Consider the following 26,061-nt stretch of genomic DNA (forward strand, 5'->3'; position numbering starts at 1 on the left):
AGGAAAAGACCGGGTGAGGAGGAGAAAGACCATTTATTTTCCCCACCCACAGTGGGACTGGTAGGTTTTCAAAAGAGCAGTCACTGGCGTCCCTTTAAATCTTGGCTGACTTCCACCATGGCAGCCAATCAACAGAGGCGGAGCTGGTGAGTTGCCTGGGCAACAGGCCCCTGGTTGGCCGGAGACGATCAGCCACCCCACTGCCCACTTCCAGGGAAAGGGAAATACAGACCCTTTGCTGTCGTTCTGCCTTTTAGACACACTGGCCTAAACGAGGCTCCCTCCTCGCTCGCTCCTGAAGCCAGAAGCTTCAGCCTTTGGATCTCCAAGTTGGGAGTGCATGGGTGGGGAGGACGGGGTGGGAAGGGAGGATGAGCAGTGCCTTTATCTGGGACAGACAGGTGGCCTGGGGCTGGCAGAGAAGGAGGTCAGGGTCCCAGAGGATGGAGAGACAGCACGGAAGAAGGGAGCGTCCGTTCCTGCTCGCTCTGGCTCGCTCAGGAACCGCAGGCGTCCACCTCGTGGGCCCACGATGCCCAGTCAGGAGGCGGTGAAGATGGCTGATGACACAGGGGGGGTGAGGCATGGGGGTGGACTGAGCTTCCCGAGCCCCAAGCCTGTACGGATGCGATAGAGACACAGGGGAATCCACACGGGGAGTCACGGGGGTCTTTCTGTCTCTTCTGCCCCAGTTTGGGGGTAAGTAGAGGCACGTGGGTGTGCGTGCATGTGTTCAACAGGACACGTGTGTTTGTGTGTGAGGGTGGGTCTCTGTCTTTTCGGTAGGGAGGTCGCTGTGGTTTCTGGTACTCTCGGCGGCCGTCTTGGGGAGCTACAGATTGGAGCTGGCTGGCCTGAGGTTCTCCTGTCATCCCTGCTGCCACGAGCCAGAACTCCCCCTGACCGCTTCCAGCTCCTTCCACAGGCTCCTCCCCCCCAGCCCTGAACTCAGGCCACCAGGACACACCTGGTGGAGGGAGGCGTGTGCCAGGCCAGGGGCAAAGCAAGGGACGGTGGCAGCTCAGGCCTTGGCCACAGCCTCGGACACGCCCTGGGCTGTGAGCTCGGCCAGCACGTTGTCTAGGTAGCTAGCGTCCGGGTAGCCGTGGCCCGTGAGGTTGGACCCGAACTCGGTCTTGTGGTGGATCTCGTTCCACACCACAGTGTCCGACTCGCCTGTGGTGTTGGACGTGCCGATGGTGAAGATGAGCCTTCGCTCCCAGGCTGTGATGAGCAGTCTCAGCACCTGAGGGTAGCGGCAGGGGCAGGGGCAGGGGCAGGGCAGTTACTGGGCTACCTGAGGGTAGCGGCAGGGGCAGGGGCAGGGCAGTTACTGAGCAGAGGTCGTGAGAAGCTCCCACTATCACCAGTCACCTCTGGCGCCTTGAGCCTGCCAGCCCTGATCTCCTCCCTCCCCTGCCACATAAGGGTGACTGATTCGCTCTGCACCAACTAAGCACTGTGCCTACTAAGGGCTGTGCCTACTAAGGGCTGCACCAAGGGCCATGTCTACTAAACATCGTGCTAGGTGCTGCATCCACTAAGCACCACATCCACTAAGTGCAACACCTTCTAAGGCTGTGCCTATTAAGGGCAATACCCACTAAGCACCACACCTACTAAGGGCCATGCCCACTAAGCGCTGTACCCACTAAGCAATGTACCCACTACACGCCATGCCCACTAAGTGCAACACCTACCAAGCACCACACCCACTGAGCACTGAACCTACTAAGCGCCAATGCCCACTAATCATAGCACCTAAAGCACTTTGCCCAGTAATCATGGCACCTACTAAGCGCTACACCCACTAAGCACTGCACCTACTAAGCACTTTGCCCACTAATCATAGCACCTACTAAGTGCTACACCCACTAAGCACTGCACCTACTAAGCGCTGTGCCAAGTACCATACCCACTACATGCCATGCCCACTAAGCGCAATACCTACCAAGCACCACACCCACTAAACACTGCACCTACCAAGCACCACACCCATGAAGCACTGCACCTACTAAGCACTTTGCCCACTAAGCATAGCACCTACTAAGTGCTACATCCACCAAGCCCTGCACCTACTAAGCACCACGCCTACTAAGTTCAACTCCTACTAAGCACTGCCGAGGAGGCCATCTCCTGCCCGTTTGTATTTTCTGGACTGAGCTCTGTCAGGAAAAGCTCTTTCCAAGGTCTTTGGGGGTGAAGGGTCTCAAACTGGCGGCTCCCCACTGTATTTGGTCTGGACCACGCCATATGAGGTAGCCACGCTGTGCATTAGTCACCATCATTCACACACCCGGGGCTCTCACATGCACATCTTCTCAAGCTTCCCTTGAAACTCAAAACGTTAAAACCAGTTAACTTAGTGTGGTGGGAAAGAGAACCGACTGCGTAGGTTCAAATCCCAGCCCCACCACTCGGTGGCTGTGCGAGGGTGGGCGTGTCACTTGCTCTCTCTGAGGCGCTATTTCTTTCTCTGTAAAATGGAATCAAGACCTGGACCCCTGCATGGTGACCAATGAGAGCAGGGGCTGGGGGCCCCGCCTGTGTGCACACCCCCATGCTGTCTCCCACGGCCGGGCACCCACCTTCCGACCCTTCTCGTTGTTGGGCAGATAGCAGTGGCGTGGGAAGCCTCTCGCGGTGAACTTCTTCCCCGGGTTGGGGTGCTCAGGGCCCTGTGGGGAGGGGCAGCAGGCGCTTTAACCAGAGCCAGCTGTGGGGAGCCCCAAGGGCACCGAGGAGCCGGAGCGGGGCTCACCTGGATGCCTGTGGGGATGTCGTAGACAATGCGGATGGTCTGGGTGTCGGCAAAGCCAGGCAGCGAGTGGGGGATGAGGTGGAACTCCATCTTCCCGGGCGGCTGAGTCCCGGTCTTCTCGCCGTAGATGGCTTTGCAGGTGGGGCACTGCAGGCTGCCATCCTGGGGTGGGTGAGGCTGAGTCACCAGGTGTCCCGACCCCGCCCAGGCCCTGCTCACCCCCTGCCTGCTGCCCTGCCCAGCCCACCTTGTTGCCATTGGAGTACATGGCCACGAGGCACAGCAGGTGGTACATGTGGCCACAGCGGCCCAGGCGGCCGACGAGCTCAGGCCTCACGCCCTTGTGCCGGAGGACACCCTCGTAGCCGGACGCTGTGACTAGCCTCTCCATGCAGATGGTGCAGTCCTGGAAGTGGGTAGTGGGGGTCAGTGCTGGTTGAGAGAGCAGACTGAGGACTAAAGAGGGTGGGGCGTGTATGGGTCAGGCCCCAGGCCACCCCCTCTCTGGCGCCCATTTGGTAAAAGGAGAGAGGCCACCCACCCATGTACTGAATCCAGTTATAGCACAGAGGAAGAGGTGGCTGTCACTCCTCCGGGTGGACGAAAGGCAAGGCTTAACTACCCAGAGCAAACTCGACGAGGAACTAGATGGTGGGGCAACGGTAAAAGGCGATGTTCTGCAAGGCTGACTCACATGGGAAGGTTTGGAGTTCGTGTCCGGGGCCCTCCCTGAGGACACTGGGTACATCGTACCCATGATCTGGGGCTGGATGAGGTTGGGGGTAGACTGTGGTGTCATGACTGTGTTGGGGGTTCTCTCTCTCATGGAAAACGTAAATAAAAACTTTAAAAAGGCAACACTTAAAAACTGTGAGTGGGGACCAGCAGTTGGCGTAATGGCTATGTTATTGGACTCCTATGTAGTCGACTGCAGTTCGAGTCCTGGACCCGGTGGCTTTCAAGTCTCAGGGTGCGTGTGTGTGCATGCCCAAGATCCTGAGAGGAGAATTGAGAAGGCATTGCGGTGTGGCCATCCCCCCTGGGGGGTGATTTCTCACTTTCTGTCTCTCTGTCTCTCTGGCAAGCGCATGCACCCTATAGCAAAAACCTTTCAAAAAACAAAACAAAATAAAACTCCTTAGTGGAAAATATGGGTGAAAATATGACACAAAATTGTGTCATCAAAAGGTTGATGATACATGTGATTCTATTAAACCTAAAGGTTTTGGCTTCATCAAAATCCTCCTAAGAGTTTGCCTAAGGCCAAACGAAGGACATGGTTGTCCATGTCACAGAGGACCCAGAGGGACTCACATCCTGGGGCTTGGCCCCCCAGCTCTCTGGAGGTGAGGTCCCCCGCCTCCACCCTGACATGGACCCTCTGCTCAGCTCCCGGCTCACCTCATCAGGCGGGTTTTTCACCTTCTGCATATACCTTCGAACCACATCCTCAGGGTTCTTACCTGCAGGGACACAGGGGGGTGAGTGTGAGGGTCCCCAGAGTGTACACCCAAGGGCTTAGCTCAGGACCAGGTCAGGGTTCAGAAGGCGGGGGTCAGGTTGTAGGGACTGGCCACAGTCGGATGTCAATTAGATGCACGAGGAGTTTGGGGGGTAGGTCGGGGAGGGGAGCTGAGATCAGGAGGTGGGGGTGCGGTCTTAAGTCCTAAGAGCTGACTGGGGTGGGCGCAGGAGGCATACTTTTCTTAAGGTGCTTTTTCTTGGTCTTGCGGCACACTCCGGGCACGCCGGGCACGGGCTTGACGTCGCTCTTGCTCACGGGCGGCGGGTGTAGGATGGGCTTGGGGGCCCGAGTCAGGCACACCGGCAGCCCGGCCGCACACAGCAGGATCCCGGTCATCCCTGGGGGCGTGGCGGGGGCGGTCAGGGGGAGGAGCGCCTTCCAGGCTCCGCCCACCAGCGCACACGCTCTTGTTATTGATGGACATATGGGGCCCTGCCCGCTGCACCCCCGCAGGAGGGTGGTTTGCGGAGATGTAGGGACCCGGTGCCTCCCAGTCCCACTGCCTGGACGCACCCCGGAATCCGGAAACCCCCAGGTGGGTGGATGAGGTTCCCTCAGGGGATTTGCCCACTCAGCCCAACCCGGCCCAGTGGAGGGCCTTCTTCAGGCTCCGCCCACTCAGGTGTCGCGGGCCCAATGGTAGGGGGCGTTTCCTCCTAACCACGCCCACCAGTTCATCAGGGGGCGGAGCCTGCGACTCCGCCCTTCTTCCCAGACATGGGCGATGTCTCACCTGCTAAGGCCGGATGGACCGGCCCGGTCCCGTTCAAGTTCTTCACCGGGAGCGCAGGGACCCTGCGGGGAGAAGACAAGAGGCCGCGGCTGGACCCCAGCCCTCACACTGCATCCCTGTCAGGGACTCACAACACGCTGAGCACGTTAAGGGCTCTGATAAGTCCCGCATGAAGACGTACTGTTAGCGACGGTGAGTCCAGGTTTTCCAAAGACAGTGGACGATGAACGCGTTTCCCTACCGGCATACTCACTGATGTCCCGAGACTCAGGCATTGGCCTCTCTTCCAATGAAGAGTTCCTGGACAAAGGTATTCTGTTTCTTCTCTCCCCCGTAGCCCCCCAAAGAGCTCTCCAGCTTCTGACGTCAGCCAGAGATACTTTTCTATCTCAGTTCGGCTGCTAATTGGCTGGGTGATACAGCCCATTCTCTTAACTCCAGTAAGCCAGTTTTCCCATCTCTAATATGGGGAAAATACTGAAGCCAGCAGCTGGTGGTTGAGGTGGTGGACTCTTATGTGGCCGACCATGGTTCGAATCCCAGACATGGCAGCTTGCTTTCTCACTTTCCCTTTCTCTCTAAGAAGTGACAAATGTTATACTTTCACTCTAGAGTAGCACATGGCAAGTGTTTCTTGCTGCAAATGTGTGTGTCTTCATATATATATACATATATATATATATATGCATATATGTATATATATATAAAATACTTTATATATGCATATGTGTGTGTGTGTGTGTATATAAATACTTTAATTATTTCACAGTGTTTTTATTCATTTATCCCAAGATCCTCTCGGGATCTCTGGCACACATGCACACGTGCCCAGCGTGAATTTAAGCCAATAGGTCTGGGACTCAAAACGTGGTCAACTACGTGGGAGTCCAGCGACATAGCCATTATGCTAACTGCTGGTTCCATTCAGTAATTCTTTTAAAGCATAGGAAGATACGGATGGTACCTTCCTGTATCTGCTATGAGGATTTAATTCTACATGCCGAAGGCTGAGGACGATTCCTGGTACCTAAATTAAAGACTCTGAAGGCAGTTGCCACCCACAACATCCTGGTCAGCTGTGCCAGCCTGGTGACTTCTCTGGACATGGTCATCTTGGAGAGGAAGCCATGAAGCATTGTGGTGACAACTTGGAACAGGTGGTTTCACCTCTTGATCCTCAATTTCCATGTGTAAAGTGGGGGGGATAAGATCCCACGGGGTTGCTGGGAGCAGCAAAGCAGGCTGCCTGTGACCTGCAGCATGCAGGTACCTGCGAGTCCTCACTCCCCACCACTTGCTTTTGCAGGTGGGCCATGTCTTGCCGCTGATAGGCATGGAGCCCTGGGCGCATACTCTCTGATCGGGAGTATTCCGATGCCCAGGCATCACCTGGAGGGCTTGGGAGACATGCCAGGAAAGGACACAGGGAAAGATGGGGCAGTGACGGCTGGGAAAGAAGTCTCGTACACCTACCTGCTGAGGCCTGCCTGGTACTACCTGGCCAGCTGTCTCCGGCAGGCAGAGCCAGCACTGAGAGCAGCATTTTAAAAAAATTATTATTGTGCCCAGGATCCCGAGAGGAGAATGGAGGAGAAGGGATTGCGGCGTGGCCATCCCCCCTGGGGGGTGATTTCTCGCTTTCTGTCTCTATGTCTCTCTCTGTCTGGCGAGCGCACGCGCCCTATAGCAAAAGCCTCTCCAAAAAAATTATCCAAAGAATAGGGGTGTTTTTGATCCAAAGGTCATATATTTTCTGTTAGATTATATTGTTTCCCTAATATACTACAAACTGCTAAAATATCATATAATGAACATTCTTAGTGAATACTTACATTTGTATATTACTTTACAATTTTCTAATCTTCTTCATATTGTATATACAAAAGGTCTTCAAAAAGTGTATTAAAATGTATATTATGAAAAATTTTGCACACTATTTTTTCATCTAAATAAACCCAATCTTTTAATCACATTTTTCTTTTTTTTAAGAATTATTTAATTTTATTTATTATTATTGTTGTTGTTTTTAAATTTGCTGTAAGGCACATGTCCTCATCAGAGAGAGAAACAGAGAGAGAAGGAAAGTGAGAGAGCAAGCTGCCGGGTCTGAGACTCGAACTGCGGTCAACCATGTGGGACTCCAGCACCTTAAGCACCACACCACCTGCTGGTTCCCATTTTTCTGAAAGTTCTTTAAAGTTCCTCCACATATGTAGAGTTTAGTACAAAATTTTATATATAGAGGGAGTTTAGCAAATTTGAAAGGAATGATAGCTCCTTGAGCATAGAGATTGTAATTTAGTAATCTTTTCCAGAGCAGATGAAAGATCTGAATAATGCTATTTTTCCTCTTTGTTTTTCTTCGAACTTCATGTGGCAGGGAATATTGATATTAATGTGGAAAAAATATTAAATTTGCTTTCTCTGATTGATGTTGAAATTGCTTTCAGGAGTGGAAATGATTTTGACTTCCCCAGCTATAACCATTTCATCCAATGCCCCTGATTATCAAAAACACCGAGATGGGCAAGTTAGTGCCAGAAATAAGGATGACATCCTCTGACTAAAGGTTAGAAGAAAAGAGCTAGCCCAGTAGTCTGGTGTTAAGGGAGGCCGATCCCACATGGCAGACTGTGGTTTAAATCCTGGCTCTGGAGGCTTGAAAAACAAACCAGATACGTATGTGCATGCCCCAAGTCAGGACACAGGAAATGGAAGAAAGGAGATTGCATCATGACCATGCCTCATTGAAGGGTGCTATTCCACCCCTCTCCCTGTCTCCTAAGCACACGTGTCCTCTGGCATTTAAAAAAAGAAATTAATAACTAGAAAAAAAAATGAGGCCACAGAAAAGTTAACTCCAAATAGTCTTTCCAGAGTCAATTATGCCCCATGTTACACATGTGAGGGGTTTTCAGAATGTTCATGGAAAATGTGTACAAAGGCTGTGGCGGGTGGAGCCCCTTTAGAAAGTGCTGGGAGACCCAGGGTCATGCACACAGCTCTTAGGGAGGTGGAAGGGGACTGCAGGTCCTCTGGGTCTCCCAGAACCTGGTTGGTCGAGGTGGGATGAAGATGCAGCCTCGCAGTCTCCCCACCAGTAACGCGGATGAAGTCTTACGGTGGTTAAATGCGTCAAAACATGGAAAGCTCAGAGTTTGGTACAGGGGTGGGAGTGGGAGTTTCTTGATTTTTTTTTTTTTTTTCCTTCTGGTGGTCTGCTGAGGCCCAGCATCAAGAAGACGATGCTGAGATTCCATCTGACCTTTCTCAGGGTCTGCCGTAATCCCCAAAGACCTTCCTAAGGCGGGGATCTCCACCCTAATGTCATCCCTCCCCATACTTCTGTAGGCAAGTGCAGAGGTATTTTTCTTAAGCTTCCCCTCTTCCCTGCCCTGTCTTCATGAGAAGAAAACATCACTCCTTTGTAAGGTTATCTGTACAATGGGAGCAGGGGGGAGACGTTTAGCATACATAACATCCTCTCTTGTCTCCTGCCTGTGGCAGACATCACTAATCCATCACAGCACTTTCCCAAGCTGAACAGAATCCTCCACGCAGCTCTCTAGGCCTGGATCCATCAGTAAGGCCAGTTTGCTACCTGGGGTCTAACTAAGGTGCAGCTGCTGGTCCTGGTCTGGCTGAATCTTTGGCTTCGAGTTAAGCAAGGATACCCCAGAGAAAGAAGTTTTAGATCTGAGCCACCCTAAACTTTCTGGAGTTCCTTAAAGTCTACAGAGCCCTAGGTAACAAAAAATTGATCTTGCTCCTGGCAGCAGGACTGTGAGTGGGGCGTGACAGTGGGGCTGTTTTCTATTTACCATCAGCAAACTGGGGGGACAGTCCCGAGGAGGTCCTCAGCCTCTCTCAGTTCGCAGGCTCCCTGCGAGAACTCGGTTACTCAGAGTTCTCACGACGCCCAAGCGTGGGAGCCACCCGGTCCCCCTTTTGATGTGGGACTTGTCGTTTCCTCCAAGCCAGTGAGAACATCCTCCTGTCCTGGACAAGTGACTGCAGCCTGCAGGCGTCCCGGAAGGGGGGCTGGCCTTCACCCCTGCTCTGCATTCTTGGGGTGCAATCTGGCAAAGGGCTAGAGGAATCCTTCAGAGACCCTGGAAATCTGCTCTGGCCAGAAGCCAGGTCTGGCTTCCCCAGGGCGAGGATGGGCCCTGCTGCCACTCAGCCTTGTATCAGATCCTGTCTGCTCTCAATCCCCCCATGGCTCCCACTTTACTCAGAGGGATGTCCAACCTCTGCTCTGGCCTCTGCCTACTCCTTGAATCTCACTTTCTATGTATGCACCCCTCGCTACTCCACTCCAGCTCCCCTGGTCTCCCTGCTGTTTGTCAAACATGGCAAGCACGTGACTACCCCAGGGCCTTTGCACCTGCTGATCCTTCCCAGGATGCTCCTCTCCACACCCCTCCTGGCTCAGTCCCTCACTTAACACAGGTCTCTGCTCAGATGTCACTGTATTGAAGAATGCTTCCTTACCATTTTACTTTGCTTTTAAAAAAGAATGATTTCTGTAACTTTATTTATTCATTTGTTTATTTTCATTTGGCAAGAGAGAGAGAGAGGAAGTGAGAAAGCAAGCTACCAGATTCAGGACTCGAATTGTGTTCGACCATGTGGGAGTGTCCAGTGCCTTAACCACCAAGCCACCTGCTGGTCCCTCCTAACGTTTTACTTTAGAGAAGGCAGTCCATTTTTGTCCTTTTCTTTTTTTTTTAAAGAATGGTTTTATTTAACTTTATTTATCTACTTATTTTTTAATTTGACAAGAGAGGGACAGAGCAAGAGAGTAACAGAGAGAGAGAGAGAGAAAGTGAGAAAGCAAGTCGCCAGGTCCGGGACTTGAACTGCGGTCAGCCATGTGGGAGTCCAGTGCCCTTAACCACTATGCCACATGCTGGCCCCAACTTATTTTTAATTATTTATTTTTTTAAACAAATTAAAAAGTGTATTTAGGGGAACCAGCAGTTAGCGTAATGGCTATGTCGCTGGACTCCCACGTAGTCGACCGCTGTTCGTGTCCCGGACCCGGTGGCTTGAAACTCACTCCAGGCGCGTGTGCGGGCGTGCCCAAGATCCCGAGAGGAGAATGGAGGAGAAGGGATTGCGGCGTGACCATCCCCCCTGGGGGGTGATTTCTCGCTTTCTGTCTCTATGTCTCTCTCTGTCTGTCTGGCGAGCGCACGCGCCCTACAGTGAAAATCTCTCCAAAAAAAAAAAAAAGGTGTATTTAGGTGTCAGCAGGTAGTGTAGTGTTTGGGGTGCTAGACTCCCACATATTTGATGGCGGTTTGAGTCCTGGACCCACGGGCTTATAACTCATGCAAAGCAGGGACCAGCAGGTGGCATGGTGGTTGAGGCGATGGACACTCCCACCCATGTGACAGAGCACAGTTCGAGTCCCAGACCTGGTGACTTGCTTTCTCATTTTCCTTCTCTTTCTCTCTGCTCAAATTAAAATAAATGAATGGTTAAATAAAATAAAATAAATAATAACTAAAAAAAAACCAAACCTCATGCAAAGTGTGTGTGCACATGCGTGCCCAAGATCCCAAGAGTAGAATGGAGGAGAAGGGATTGTGGCATTGGCCATGCCCCCGGGGGGTGATGTCTCACTTTCCCTCTCGTGGTCTCTCTGTGTGTCTGGCGAGTATACGTGCCCTATATTAAAAACCTCTTTCTCTAAAAATAAAGTGTACTTTTGCATAGGTGAGAGAAAAGTAGAGGGAGTATCCCCAACAGGGCCTTTTTTATTAGTTATTCATTTTTATTTTTAACTTTATTTTATTTATTTATGATTTATTTTAATTTGACCTAAGAGGGAGAGAGAGAGAAAGAGAGAGAGGGAGAGTGAGAAAGTAAGCCACCAGGTCCGGGACTTGAACCACAGTCAGCCATGTGGGAGTCCAGCGCCCTTAACCACTACGCCACCTGCCGGCCCCTTTATTTATTTATTTTTAATTTCCAGAGTGCATGTGCTTGCCAGAGAGAAACGAAGACAGAGAAAGAGAAAGGGAGAAAGAAAACGCACCCCACCGTGGAGGCTGGTCATGCTGCGATCCCTTGTTCTCCCTCTGTGCATCTTGTCTGGATTTTAGGCACGCAAACTGGCTCGGCGTGCCTTTCAGACAGCTGGGGTCTGAAATATATAGTTGGCCCTGTGGGATCCTGCTTCCTTAACCACTAGACTACAAGGCTCCCCAACAGGGTCTTGATGACATGACCTCCCCTGATGCACAGTCAGCCCCAGACATGGGCACAGGCGTGCTCAGTGTGCCCAGTGAGGTCTCTGGACATGAGTCTCTCATGGGGTTCAGCCCTGCCAAGCATCCTGTTTTAAGCAGCACCACCATCCGGCCCCTAGCTGTTCTCATAGCGCTGATCACAACTTGGGTTTGCAAAGTTATAAGCACGATCAGGCCCTGTGCAGTCTGGCCCAACCCTGCCGCTGTGACCTCAGCGGCTTCCAACCCCATCTCTCCACTCTGCTCATGTCGCCTGCCTCTTCAAGGAATGAGTACAGTTCCCTTCAAGGCCTTTGCACCTACTGCATCCGTTCTCCACCTGGAAGGTTTTCCCCGAGACCCGCAGGGCTGGTTCCCTTGGATCTCTGCTGAAATGCCACCTCCAGGGAGGCCTTTCTTGAGCACCCAGCTCCAATATTCTGCAGCATGCAGTAGCTGTTCAGTAAGCACTGGTGGGGCCAGCAGGTAGCTAGCAGTTAAACTGCTGGACGCCCATGGGCTTGACTGTGGTTTGAATCCCGGACCCAGTTGCTTGAAACACGCCAGGTCCATTTGCTTGCATGCCCAAGATCCCAAGAGGAGAATGGAGAAGGGATTGTGGTGTGGCCTTCTTCCTGGAAGATGATTTATCACTGTCTGCCAAGCATAAGTGCCCCGTAGCAAAAACACTCAAAAAAGAAAAAAACCAAAAGACTAAAACACATTTGTTGCATGAAGGAAGGAAGGAATAGATTTCGTGGAGATGTTCTGACCACATGACCCATGGCCTGTGCTTGGGGCATGTTCTCCCCATGCATCTCCAGAGAGACAGAGAGACAGAAAGCAAGAAATCACCCCCCAGGGGGGATGGCCACGCCGCAATCCCTTCTCCTCCATTCTCCTCTCAGGATCTTGGGCACGCACACACATGCGCCCGGCATGAGTTTAAGCCACCGGATCTGGGACTCGAACCACGGTCGACTACATAGGAGTCCAGCGACATAGCCATTACGCCAACTGCTGGTTCCTCTGTCTTGCTTTCTAGTTGTGTGGCTGCAGGTGTGGCCTTTTTTTTTTCTTAAAGATTTATTCATTTATTTAATTTCATTTGTTGTTATTATTATTTTTTAATTTGACCAAAGAAAGACAGAGGGAGAGAGAAGGGGAAAGAGAGAAAGCAAACCTCCAGGCCTGGGACTTGAACTGCGAGAGTGCATGTGCTTGCCAGAGAGAAACGAAGACAGAGAAAGAGAAAGGGAGAAAGAAAACGCACCCCACCGTGGAGGCTGGTCATGCTGCGATCCCTTGTTCTCCCTCTGTGCATCTTGTCTGGATTTTAGGCACGCAAACTGGCTCGGCGTGCCTTTCAGACAGCTGGGGTCTGAAATATATAGTTGGCCCTGTGGGATCCTGCTTCCTTAACCACTAGACTACAAGGCTCCCCAACAGGGTCTTGATGACATGACCTCCCCTGATGCACAGTCAGCCCCAGACATGGGCACAGGCGTGCTCAGTGTGCCCAGTGAGGTCTCTGGACATGAGTCTCTCATGGGGTTCAGCCCTGCCAAGCATCCTGTTTTAAGCAGCACCACCATCCGGCCCCTAGCTGTTCTCATAGCGCTGATCACAACTTGGGTTTGCAAAGTTATAAGCACGATCAGGCCCTGTGCAGTCTGGCCCAACCCTGCCGCTGTGACCTCAGCGGCTTCCCACCCCATCTCTCCACTCTGCTCATGTCGCCTGCCTCTTCAAGGAATGAGTACAGTTCCCTTCAAGGCCTTTGCACCTACTGCATCCGTTCTCCACCTGGAAGGTTTTCCCCGAGACCCGCAGGGCTGGTTCCCTTGGATCTCTGCTGAAATGCCACCTCCAGGGAGGCCTTTCTTGAGCACCCAGCTCCAATATTCTGCAGCATGCAGTAGCTGTTCAGTAAGCACTGGTGGGGCCAGCAGGTAGCTAGCAGTTAAACTGCTGGACGCCCATGGGCTTGACTGTGGTTTGAATCCCGGACCCAGTTGCTTGAAACACGCCAGGTCCATTTGCTTGCATGCCCAAGATCCCAAGAGGAGAATGGAGAAGGGATTGTGGTGTGGCCTTCTTCCTGGAAGATGATTTATCACTGTCTGCCAAGCATAAGTGCCCCGTAGCAAAAACACTCAAAAAAGAAAAAAACCAAAAGACTAAAACACATTTGTTGCATGAAGGAAGGAAGGAATAGATTTCGTGGAGATGTTCTGACCACATGACCCATGGCCTGTGCTTGGGGCATGTTCTCCCCATGCATCTCCAGAGAGACAGAGAGACAGAAAGCAAGAAATCACCCCCCAGGGGGGATGGCCACGCCGCAATCCCTTCTCCTCCATTCTCCTCTCAGGATCTTGGGCACGCACACACATGCGCCCGGCATGAGTTTAAGCCACCGGATCTGGGACTCGAACCACGGTCGACTACATAGGAGTCCAGCGACATAGCCATTACGCCAACTGCTGGTTCCTCTGTCTTGCTTTCTAGTTGTGTCACTGCATTCTTCTTTCTTCTTCTTCTTCTTCTTTTTTTTCAGAATTATTTATTTATTTAATTTCATTTGTTGTTATTATTATTTTTTAATTTGACCAAAGAAAGACAGAGGGAGAGAGAAGGGGAAAGAGAGAAAGCAAACCTCCAGGCCTGGGACTTGAACTGCGGTCAGACATGTGGGAATCTAGCACCTTTAACTATCATGTTACCCACTGGCCCCTGCATTCTTAGTTCTTCCTCCAGATTTGGGAGCTTCTAGAAATGCATGTGACCAGACCTGTGACCTCAGGATTAAGGGTGACCCTCAGTGCTGAATGGGTCCTTGGTAAGTACTGAATGGAGGAATCGAGCCAACCGAGAAACTGGCCTACTGGCTCTGTGGACTCCCCAGAAGGTCTTGATGATCTTAGAAAGAGGTTCTAACTGCAGGGACTGTAAGGTGGTGTGGTGGTTAAGGTGCTAGACTCCCACATGGCTGACTGCAGTTCGAGTCCCAGACCTGGCAGCTTGCTTTCTCACTTACCCTCCGCACACACTGGTCAAATGAATAAATACAATTACATAAATAATTCTTTAAAAAATTCTTTTTAGAGAGAGATTTTTTGCTATAGTAAGCGTGCACTTGCTGGACAGACGGTGAGAGACAGAGAAAGAGAAAGTGAGAAATCATCTCCCAGGAGGGATGGTCACACTGCAATCCCTTCTCCTCCATTTTCCTCTCAGGATCTTGGGTATGCATGTACACGTGCCCGGCATGAATTTTAAGCTTCAGGGTCCAAAACTCAAACTGTAGTCAACTATATGGGAGTCCAGAGATGTAACTATTAAGCCATCTGCTGGCCCCTAAATAAATAATTCTTTTTTAAAAAAAGAAATAGGTTCTGGGGGCTGACAGGTGGCATGGTGGTTAAGGTGTTGGACTCCCACATGGTCGACCATAGTTTGAGTCCTGGACCTGGTGGCTTGGGTTCTCACTTTCCCCTTCTCTTGCATTCTCTCTCTCTCTGTCTCTTTGGTCAAATGTAAAAATTATAATAAAAAATAATAATAAAATTACATAAATAAATCATTTTAAAAAAAAGAAGGTTCTAATTCCAAATGCTCTCCCATCCCCGGCAAGGTTAGAGCAGGGATGTCAAACTCATAACTTGCATTCCACTACTGCCTATCTGGCACCTGTGGCAGGCATCAGCAATCAATCCCAGCATGCCTTACCATTAAGCTAAGGTGCAGCTTCACAATCTTCAACTCAGTGCTCCAGGAAGTCACTACCACTGGAGCGAAGATGACCCATGAGATGAAATCTATTTTGTCATTTATTCTGTAGACGATGGGACTTCCCAGAAAGGGGAAGTGACTTCACTAAGGTCACCCGGCTGGTTAGTGGCGCGGTTGGCACTAGACCCTGGGGTTTCTTTTCCTTTTTATTTTTAAAAATGGTTACTTAGTTATTACTCCCATAAGCAAGAGATACTGAGAGAGAGAGAGAGAATGGATCTTATTACTCCCATAAGCAAGAGATACTGAGAGCAAGAGAGAATGGATATCCAACAGGGCCTCCATCCCACAGTCTGGCTCTGGCCTTGGCCTGTCCTGGATCATGGGCACGTGTGCAGCCAGTGTTCTCAGGGAGGTCCCCGGATGCGAACTGGAACTTTCTGTCCTGGGTCAGCCACGCAGAGCATCACATTTTACCACTGTGCCACATCTGGCCCCAGGTCCTGAAGACTGAGTCAGAGGGTGGCCTGTAGCGCCACCTGGAGATGAACCGGCCTGCAGAGCCCTCTACTCCCTGGAGACGGCCTGAAGCCTCGGACCTGGGTCTGGAGCTGGTTCTGTCCTGAACGGACTGGATCAGGGGCTGTATGAGCGAGGCCACCTCTGCCTGTCTGTCACAGGGATTCAGGACCTCGGGGAGCAGGAGGCCACCCTGCCACTCCCTTTACGGTGCTGTTTCCCTCCTGCCACCTACATCTGGCCTCCCTGACTGTACCCTCCTGCTCTAACAGGCTCGTCACATTCTCTGATGACAGTTTCTGGGTCCTTGACTGGCCTTGTACAGGGGGTCCTACCCTGTACACACCCTGCAGCCCTGTGGGGAGTCCTAGGAGCATCCCTCGATCATTTGGGTTTAGGCAGGTGAAGAGGGGAGAAGGAAGTTGAATAGAGTTTTTGGGGCTCTCATGTCCAACCTTTCCTCCTTTCAAGAGGTTCCCGCCAGAGCCTGGGTCTGCTCCTGTCACCTGCTCCCCTTTCAGAGTCCATTCCACCTTAGAGCTGAATCCCTGCCTGCCCCCCACAACCCTGGGGGATCCAGCCTGGAGCCAAGTCCCCCCGGCCCCTGTATAGAGTCAAAGGACTTGAAGGACAGGCAGCCCTGGAGGCGGGGTGCCCCGTGGGCCATGGTCAGCTGCTGTCTGGGGGCCCCGGCTCACTTCCCCTTTCCTCACTCCAGCGCCCCATCCCTGGACAAACCTCTGAGCAGCTATGTGCCTCAGTTTCCCCTCTGTCACATGGGACCACTCACCCCTCCCTTGTCTGCCTTCTGGGGGGCTAAGAGTGCTATCGCTCCCTGGAGACACATTTTGAGGGGTAGTTGCCATTTGAGGCTCAGTGTCACTCTCTTCCACCCTCTCGTTCTTGCAGCCTGCCCAGAGATCTCTATCGGGCAGCTCCCGTAGGGGAGGGGTGGGGAGGGCGGGCTGTTCCCATGGCTTGGGCAGCCACTGTGGAGAGGAACCTGCGGTCTGGCCTCCCAGGGAGAGTGCAGGAAGTGCTTCAGGTGGAAGGGGTGGGGTGTGTTTGGTTTGACCTTGTGGTGAGCTGAGTCCCAGCCCCTGTGCATCAGCCAGGCCAGGAAAACGCAGCGGGGTAGGGGGGCCAGCCAGAGGTGAGTCCAGGTGAAGACAAGTTTTTTCATACAGTATTTTTGGTACTTTCGCTTTTTTTAGTTTGGGAAATGTTTCCTATAGGGCACATGGGCTTGTAAGAGAGATAGAGAGCCAGAAATCACCCCAATGTAATCCTTTCTCTTCCATTCTCCTGGGATTTACACACGCTCCTAGTGCAAGCCACAGGGTCTGGGACTTGAACCGCGGGCGGCCACATGGGAGTCCAGTGCCTTAACCACTCCACCACCTGCTGATCCCGGCACTTTAACATTTTTGAGCCACTTAAATGTAGCACTGTTTAAGCAAAATGTGGATTATTTTAAATACAGCAGAAGCTCTGCCAGTGGGAATGGAAGGCCCCACGATGCTTCCTGGTTTCGTGTCCCGAGGTCTACCTGTACATGTGGGCACATGACTGTGTGCCCACGCCTGTGTGCCCACAGTCCTGAATGGCTAAGGCAGGGGGTGGATCGCAGTGTGAAGATCCCATTGGAGGGAACTAGCAGTTAATGTAGTGGCTATGTCACTGGACTCCCGTATAGTCGACTGTGGTTCGAGTCCCAGACCAGGTGGCTTATACTCACGCTGGGCGCGTGTGTGTGCGTGCCCAAGATCCCGAGAGGAGAATGGAGGAGAAGGGATTGCGGCGTGGCAATGGCGTAATGGTTGTGTTGCTGGACTCCCAAGTAGTCAGACATGGTTCGAGTCCCAGACCTGGCGATTACCCAAGATCCTGAGAGGAGAATGGAGGACAAGGGATTGTAATTTGGTCATATCCCCTGGCTCTCCCCTGGGGATAATTTCTTGCTTTCTGTATCTCTGGTGAGTGCATACGCTCTATAGCAAAAATCTGTTTCTAAAAGGAAAAAAGGAAAAAAAAAAAAGACAAGAAAAAGAAAAACGAAACACAAAACACACCCACCACAGCAACATCTACCTCGCTACTCTCTGTGGCTTCAGCCCCGACTGCAGTCCCTGCTCAACACTCGGGATAAACCTGTTCAGGCAGTCACACCAGACTCTCTCCAGCTGCCAGCCCCACCAGGTCCACCTCATGCAGAGTAGAAGCCAGAGTTCTCCCAGCAGTCCTTGCAGCCTCCTGTGTGGCCCCCTGTGCAGCCTGGCCTCTTTGCACCTCTGACTTCCTCTCCCATCCCCTTGCGCTCAGCCCCTCTAACCCCTCTGGCCTTCTCAAATACACAAGGCTGCTTCCACTCGGGGCCTTTGCAAGCTGTGTCTGCTGTCTGGGTGCCTGTCCCCAGTTCTCTGCCAGACTTGTTTCTTACCCTCCCTGCACCTTTGCTCAAACCTTACCTTCTCCGCGAGACTTCTCCTGACTTTTTTTTTATTTAAAAACACACTCCCCAGGGCAGCAGGTGGCATGATAGTTGGAGTGCTAGACTCCTACGTGGCCGACCGTGGTTTGAGTCCTGGACCTGGCGGCTTGCTTTCTTACTTCCCTTCTTTTTTGAGCCACTTAAATGTCTCTCTCTCGCTCTCTCTCTCTGTTTCTTTCTTGGATGACTATAGCAAGTTAAAAAAATAATAATAATAAAATAAAGTAAAATAAATAATTCTTTAAAAAATAAAACAAAACAAACTAGATCTTCTGGTGTTTCTCCCAACTGAAAAAAAGAAAAAGCACACTCCTCCGATCTCTCCCTCCACTCCTTCCTTCCTTTCCTTTTCCTCAGTAGCTGTTACTGCTCCCAATCATAGCCTAGAATTTTAAATTTTGTGTATTGTTTGTCTCTCACTTGAATGTGAGCTCCAAGAACAGGAATTGGCTGTGTTGCGAGGGCCCCACGCGGTGCCTGGCCTGGCTCTCAGTAATTCTTCAATAAATAAGGGGCTAATTCATTGAAACACAGAAAAACATAGGCCATAAACAAAAGTAAAAAGAAAGGGCAAAGTAGGGGAAAGATGACAAAGAGGAAGAGGGCTTGCGAGTCATGAAGGAAACCATGAACAGTCCAACAGAGGATGACAAAATAAATAAACACGTAACTGGTGAAAGAAGGAGCCATTTGCGGCCAGTAAACAGGAAAGCATTCCCAAGCTCAGGGAAAGACCAAAGGTACAGAGACATAGCGCCATTTCTGGCAGCCATTAGGTTGGCCGCCCTGCGCAGGACTGAGGGGTCAGGGGTCAGAGGGATGGACGGGGAGGGCGGAGGGAACAAGGAGGATTTAAATGGGTGTACACTTGACATGCAGAGTCTCATGCTAGACCATGGCCCGGGTTGCCAGCCTCATTTCACAGGTGCAAAAAAATGGAAGGTCAGAAAGGGTGAGGGGAAGCCAGCAGGTGGCGTAGGGGCTAAAGTGCTGGACTCCCACATGGCCAACTGCGGTTCGAGTCCTGGAGCCAGTGGCTAAAAATCATGCTGGGTGTGTGTGCATGTGTGCCCAAGATCCCAGGAGGAGAATGAAGAAGGGATTGTAGTATGGCCATCCCCCATGGGGGATGACTTCTCACTTTACCCCTCACTGTCTCTGTCCAGGATCACATGTGCCCAAAAGGAAAGGTGGGATCAGCATTTGGTGTAATGGCTAAGTCCCTGGACTCCCATGTAGTAACTGTGGTTCAAGTCCCGGACCTGGTGGCTTAAACTCACGCCGGGTGCGTGTGCATGCATGCCCAGGATCCCAAGAGGAGAATGAAGAAGGGATTGCAGCGTGGCCATGCCCCCTGGGGGGTGATTTCTTGCTTTCTGTCTCTCTGTGTCTTTCTGGCGAGCGCATGCACTCTATAGCAAAATATCTTCCCCTCCCCCCCACCAAAAAAAAAAGAAAGAAAGAAAAAAGAGAAAAGAAAAGGTAATGGGCTCAACCAGGGTCCCATAAGAATCGGGGTCTCTGTGACCACGATCCAAACCAGTGTGGGCAGGCCAACACCCTGGCCAACTTGGGTTTCCAAGTCAGAGTCCTAATTTTGTGATTTTTTTAAAAAAAAGAATTACTTATTTATTTTCATTTGTTATTATTATTATTATTTTAAAAATCTGACCTGACAGAAAGAGAGAGAGAGAAAGGGAAAGTGAGAAAGCAAGCCTACCAGGTCTGGTACTCGAACCACGGTGGGCCATGTGGAAATCTAGCACCTTTAAACCACCACGCCACTGCCGGCCCCCTAATTTTGTGATCTTGAGCAAATGCTCCAGTTTTTTCTTTCTCTCTCTCTCTCTCTTTTATCTTTATTGCTAAAGAGAGTGTGTACTCACCAGAGAGAGAGACAGAGAGGAAAAGTGAGAAAGCATCCCCTAGGGAGGATGGCCATGCTGCAATCCCTTCTGCTCCATCTTCTCTCGGGATTTGGGGCAGGCATGCACGCATGTCTGAGTGCTCCTCGGGCCTGAGACTCAAACCATGCAGTCGGGTATGTGGGCTCCAGCTGCCTTAACCTGCATGCCACCGGCTGACCCTGTTTTTGTTTTTCGGAGGCTTCTTTGAAAAACGAGGACAATGGGCCCTGCTGCTTGCGTTTCTGCGGGAGTTAGGAGAGACGCGTGTGAAAGTCGCGCAGTGGCGCCTGGGACGTGGTGAGCGCTCGGGAAGTGGAAACAGGCCCACAGCTGTCCCTCGCCCCCACCCACCACGTGGCTGGAAACTCTGAGTCTGAACGCTCGGCCCTACAGCTGTGTTCCAAATGTTGGATGCCGGCCTCCCAGGAGACAAGGCGGGATCTTCCCCACCCCTGCGTCCCCTAGGCCAGCCTGCCAGCTGGCTCCTTGTCCCGTCACAGGGGCGAGTGGAAAAAAACCATGTCCAGGTGGACGCTCTGCCTCCACTAGTTGTGTGACCATGGGCAAGTTGATCTCCTCTCCTCCATGGAACGCCTGCTTGAGCGCAAGCACACTCTATAGCTCCCTATTGCTGTACCTCCTTCCTGGTCCCCATCCAGGGCCAAGGTGAGGACAGAGGGGGAGAAGAACCTCCGGGCTCTCTAGTCCTCTCTTGGACACTCATCTATGTGAGGGTTTTTAAATTTTTTAAAAAAAATTATTTGTTTATTTACTTTAGAATGATTTATTTCATTTTATTTACTATTACTATTTTTAAAAATTTGCTATAGGGCATGAGCACTCCCCAGAGAGAGAGGGAGAGAAAGAAAGAAAGCGAGAAAGCAAACCACCAGGTCCGGTACTCAAACCATGGTCTACCACGTGGGAGTCCAGTGCCTTAACCACCACGCCACCTGCTGGTCCCATATGTGAGGATGTTTAACACATTTGTCTGTCCGTCAGTCCTGCTGGGTCTGTGCACGTGAGAGGTGTTGGGTTTCGCTCTGCTTGACCGATGGGGAAACGGAGGTGAGACAGACAAAGCTGTGTGTGTCCGGGTTGGCCTGATGGGAAAAGACTCCGGGGCTGTGAAGTCTGGCAGGGAACAGAGTGAACGTGAAGAGAAGCGAGTGGGGAAAGGCAGAGGGTGAGGCTGAACACGGAGGTAGGGGAAGGAGAGAAAGAGAGACACGGGGCCACAGGAGGATATAGAAAAACTGAGAGAGACAAGACACAAAGAGATGGAAAAGGAGAGACACACAGAGACAGAGATAGCCCGGACTGCGTCCCTAAGAGTGCACCTGCTGCAACCCGAACCCAGTCCTCCGGATGTGACGTATTTGCAGACGGCCTTTCAAGAGGTGAATTAAGGGCCAGTCAGGTGGCATAGTGATTCAAGTGGGTCTATCCCACAGGGTGAACTGCACGGTTCAAGTCCCAAACCCAGCAGCTTGGAAAACATGCCAGGCGCCTGTGCATGTGTGCTCGACATTCTGAGAGGAGAATGGAGAAGGGATTGTGGTGTGGCCATCCTCCCTGGGAGATGATTTCTCTCTCTCTCTCTCTCTCTCTCTTCAGAGAGTGCACATACCCTATTGCAAACAAATAATAATAAAGAGGTGAATTAAGTTAAAATGAGGCAGCTGGGCTGGGTCCTAATCTAAGACAGCTAGTGTTCTTATATAAAGAGGAAATCAGGGGCAGCCATTGGCGTAGCGGTTATGTTGTGGACTCTCATATGGCCGACCACAGTTCAAGTCCCAGATCCAGTGGCTTAAAACTCATGCTGGGTGCGTGTGCATGCATGCTTAAGATCTTGGGAAAGGAATGGAGGAGAGGGGATTGTGGTGTGGCCATCGCCCGTGGGAGGTGACTTCTCACTTTCCCTCTCATTGTCTCTGTCTCTTTCTCTCTCTCCAGCAAGTGCAGGTGCCCTAAGGCAAAAAAAAAAATAATAATAAAAGAGAAAAAAAGAGGAAATTGGACATACACAGATATACACAGAAGGAGGACTGTGACCACAGAGGGAGAGGGCAGCCACCTGCCAGGGGAGGAGCAAGGCCCAGCAGAAGCCAGCTCTCCACCCCTTGGTTTTGGACTTCCAGTCTCCAGAACCGTCAGAGACTACATGTCTTCAGTTCCAGTCATTCTGTCTGGTGCCCTGTTAGGGCTGCCAACACTGAGCAGCGCAGACATAAAAACACAGAGACCAGGAAAGGGCCGGGGTTGGGGGAGCCTGGCTGCCTGGCCTCTCAGAGAACCCCATCCCTCCCCCCTCTTAGGCCATACCTGGGCCTCGGTTGCCTTGGCAATGGGAAGCTTTGGCCTGGAACCAGGGTCTCCACTCCTATCCTTCTTCCTCCCACTCCTCTCACCCAACAACAGGCTCTCTGGGTCCTGCCCCCAATCCTCACACTGAGTGGGGTATTTTTAGCTGGGGTTCCATGGTGATGGAGGGTTGGGGGGCCTCAACACAGGCTTGTCTGGTTGGGGAGGGTGTGTTAAGGGAACTGCAGTGAGGCTGGGCTGGGACTAAACCTTGCCAATCCCCACCCCACCATCTCTGGTTTGCTTAGGAAGAGTCAGAAACAGCTCCCGGGACCAGCAGGTGGCGCTGTGGTTAAGGCACTGGACTCCCACATAATCAGCCATGGTTTGAGTCCCAGACCTGGCGGCTTAAAACTCAAGCTTGCACGTGCATGCCCAGAATCCCAAGAGGAGAATGGAGGAGAAGGGACTGCGGCATGGCCATCCCCCCTGGGGGGTGCTTTCTCTCTTCCTGTCTCTCTGGCAAGTGCACACACCCTATAGCAAAAATCTCTCCTCCAAAAAAAAAAAAAAAAAGAAAGAAAGAAAATGAAAGAGAGAAAAAGAAAAAAACCCAAACAGCAAGAAACAAGAGAGAGAGAGAGAGAAAAAAAAAAAGAAACAGCTCCCAAGGGGAGGGCGGCAGAAATGATGGCGACTGGAGGAGAAGGGCACGTGGCTGGGGAGTACTGAGCTCCAGCAGGTCTGAGAACATGTTTAATGGCCAGTACACCCCCTGCCTCCCCAGGAGAAATCGTCCTTCCCCCTACAGCCCTCTTGAACTCAAGCACACTCTATAGCTCCCTACTGCTGGCAGCACCAGGCCCAGGAGCCCCTGAGGCCACCCGGTCTGGCTCTGTATCACAGTTGGGAAAAACATTTCAGCCTCCCACTGTTCTATAAGGGAGTCTCTAACCCCGTGTGGACACAGAACCTTCTAGACCTATTCCTACTTCCACCCCTCTGTGCTTGCAGGGAGCCGCCTGGGATGGCCCCCTCGTGTTGGTGCCTCGCCTCTCAGCCCTCCTCTCACCTCCAGCCCTTCCTTGAACACGCTGTGCCTTTCCAGCCACCTCGAAGTCACATATGCCGTCCCCCAGCCTGGAACAGCTTTTCTCCTGAGTCTTTGACCTGGCAGTGTGAAACTCAATCCAGGTGCGTGTGCATGCCCAAAATCCCGAGAGGAGAATGGAGGAGGAGGGACTGCAGAGTAGCCATCCCCCCTGGGGGGGGGGGTGATTTCTCACTTTCTGTCTCTCTCTCTGGCGCGTGCACATACCCTATAGTAAACATCTCTTAACAGAAAGAAAGAAAGAAGAAAGAAAGAAAGAAGAAAGAAAGAAAGAAGAAAGAAAGAGAAAGAAACAGAAAGAAGGAAAATACAAAAGAAAGAAGAAAGTAAACGAAAAACAATACAATAGGGCAGGCTTTGTGGTCTAATGGTTGGTTAAAGGGAGTTGCCTCCTCCGAGCAGTCTGCCCTGACCTCCCTCTCCACCACCCACCCTGCTCCAATCCTTCCCCAGCACGTCCCTCCCTCTCCAGAGAGCCTGCCCCTTACTCCTTTGCTGTATCTGTCTCCCCATCTCCACCCCTACGTGCTGTGAGGACGTGGCCCTCGCCTGTCTGGCTCGGCTCTGTGAGTCCAACGCAGAGCACGAACAGCAGGCAGTAAAAGCTGGGTATTCTCAGCCGGCCCTAGAACAGTGGCTTTCCGAAGTTTCTCTGGTGACTAAGAAACCCGTGTCACCTGGCAACCTCTGAAACAGTCCCGATGCAAAAGGCTCACAAAATAGTTGTCACAGTCACTGCCCAAGGTATGTCAGTATTTCTAGTCCGTTCTATTCATTCTATTCTATTCCATCCTGTTCTCTTCTGTTTAAAAAATTTTTAATTGCCAGAGAGATGGTGCACTCGCCAGAGAGAGAGAGACAGAAAGAGAATGGGAGAGAGAGAGACAGAAAGCACTCCTATGGGGACAATCACATTGCAATCCCTTCCCCCCCATTTCTCACACATGCACACACATCTGATGTGTTGCAAGCTGCCAGGGCCAGGATTTGAACCATGGGTCAGCCAAGTGAGATCCAGCTCCCTTTAACCATTAGGCCACAAAGCCAGCCCTATTCTATTCTCTCTCTCTCTCTCTCTCTTTTTTTTTTTTTTAAGAGATTTTTGCTATAGAGCATGTGTGCTTGCCAGAGAGACAGAAAATGAGAAATCACCCTCCCGGGGGTATGGGGTGGCTACACCACAGTCCCTTCTCCTCCATTCTCCTCTTGTGGTTTTGGGCATGCATGCACACATACACAACTGGCGTGAGTGAGTTTCAAGCCACCGGGTCCAGGACTTGAACCATGGTTGACCATGGGAGAGTCCAGTGCCTTAACCACTATACCACCTGCTGGCCCCTATTCTTTTTCTTTGATCCCATTCTATTACAAAAAGTTGTAGTGACAACCTGCTGACATCCCTGTCTACAGGTGGTTACAGCAACACTGTCCTGGAGACAAGGGTCTCAAATTCTTGCCACAGAGGTCCCTGGAGCTCTCCCGGTTCTGTCCCCCCTCCATAGTCGCTCTTCCTGTCGTTTTGGGCCCTCCAGCCCCCTTTAGCCCCCTTTTTCCATCAGGATCCAGAGCCAGGCAGCTGTCTACGGGCGCCATAACTGACTGGCTCCCGGAGACCACCGGACCAGGGAGTCCTATCTTCGGCTTTGGGCAATGCCTCCGTGAGAAGCCTTCCCCGACCTCCTTCAGGGGTCTGTCCCAGGCGGGGGTCCCACGGGGCGTGTCTCTTTTTGTCCCCATGGCCCTTTCCTCTGAGAAGAATGACGTGGAGGCAAAGGGAAAGGGAAGAGAGAGCAGGCAGCCCGGTGGCGCCGAGGACCCTTCCCCTGGAAAATGACAGCCCCGGCCCCTGCCCAGCCTCCTCCCTATTAACGAAAGGAGCCTCAACCGCCATTGCCAAGTTACTGCCTGGGTAGCGTCTCCTCACTGGAGTGTGCCCCTGGGGTCCTGCTCCCATTCGGCAGAGGACGAGACAGGCTCACTGAAGAGAGGGCCCTCCCCAGATTTCGCAGCTCAGAAAAACACTTGCCCCCAGGGAGTCAGGCTGTCAGTGGGGTGAGCAGTGAACAGGGCAGCCCCAGCCCCTCGGCTGCTCCTGACGAAAGGGTGGCCTGGATGGAGGGACACTGAAGATCACATGCAGAACTGACTTTGTGACCCCCTGGGCCATGCCATGGTGGCACTAGCAGAGTGGGCCTCTGGTCCCCTCCTCTTGGGACCCCAGCCCACCAGTTCCTGGTCTCTTCTTCCGGTCTGGCCTAAGTTCAAGGTCTTCACTCTCCCTCCCAGGGCCACTTTTTCAGGGCCCGGTCTTCCGCTCAGATAGCCCGAGTTGGGTATTCAGGGTGGGTGGCAGGCAGCGGCTCAGTGGGTGGGTCCCCTGGGGCCTGAGACATCTGGGTAAGACCCAGGCTTCCTCTCTCCATGAAATCCTGCTGGGGAAGCCAGTTCCCAGAATTCCACAAAAGGCTGCTCTCGGGACCAGCAGTTAGCATAATGACTATGTCGCTGGACTCCCATGCAGTCAACCGTGGTTTGAGTCCCGGACCCAGCAGCTTAAACTCACGCCGGGTGCGTGTGTGTGCGTGCCCAAGATCCCAAGAGGAGAATGGAAGAGAAGGGATTGCGGTGTGGCCATCCCCCTGGGGGGTGATTTCTCGCTTTCTGTCTCTCTCTGTCTTTCTGGTGAGTGCACGCGCCCTATAGCAAAAACCTCTCCAAAAAAAAAACGCTGCC

General features: G+C 51.9%; 1 protein-coding gene across 1 annotated transcript in view; it reads right to left on the bottom strand.

Moving 5' to 3' along the window:
* Nucleotides 1-14: 14 nt before the first annotated feature.
* The window catches only part of DTX1 (deltex E3 ubiquitin ligase 1), a gene marked incomplete at its 5' end in the record, with an annotated part of 27,191 nt that continues 1,144 nt past the window's right edge, over nucleotides 15-26,061 (bottom strand). The window contains 7 exon segments of the mRNA XM_006151698.2: nucleotides 15-1,246; nucleotides 2,589-2,678; nucleotides 2,762-2,923; nucleotides 3,009-3,167; nucleotides 4,163-4,224; nucleotides 4,463-4,624; nucleotides 5,020-5,081. Of these exon segments, the coding sequence (XP_006151760.2) occupies nucleotides 1,022-1,246; nucleotides 2,589-2,678; nucleotides 2,762-2,923; nucleotides 3,009-3,167; nucleotides 4,163-4,224; nucleotides 4,463-4,624; nucleotides 5,020-5,081 (922 nt within the window).

This window comes from Tupaia chinensis, unplaced genomic scaffold (assembly GCF_000334495.1).
Source record: "Tupaia chinensis unplaced genomic scaffold, TupChi_1.0 Scaffold000323_1, whole genome shotgun sequence".
In the NCBI taxonomy this organism is placed as follows: domain Eukaryota; kingdom Metazoa; phylum Chordata; class Mammalia; order Scandentia; family Tupaiidae; genus Tupaia; species Tupaia belangeri.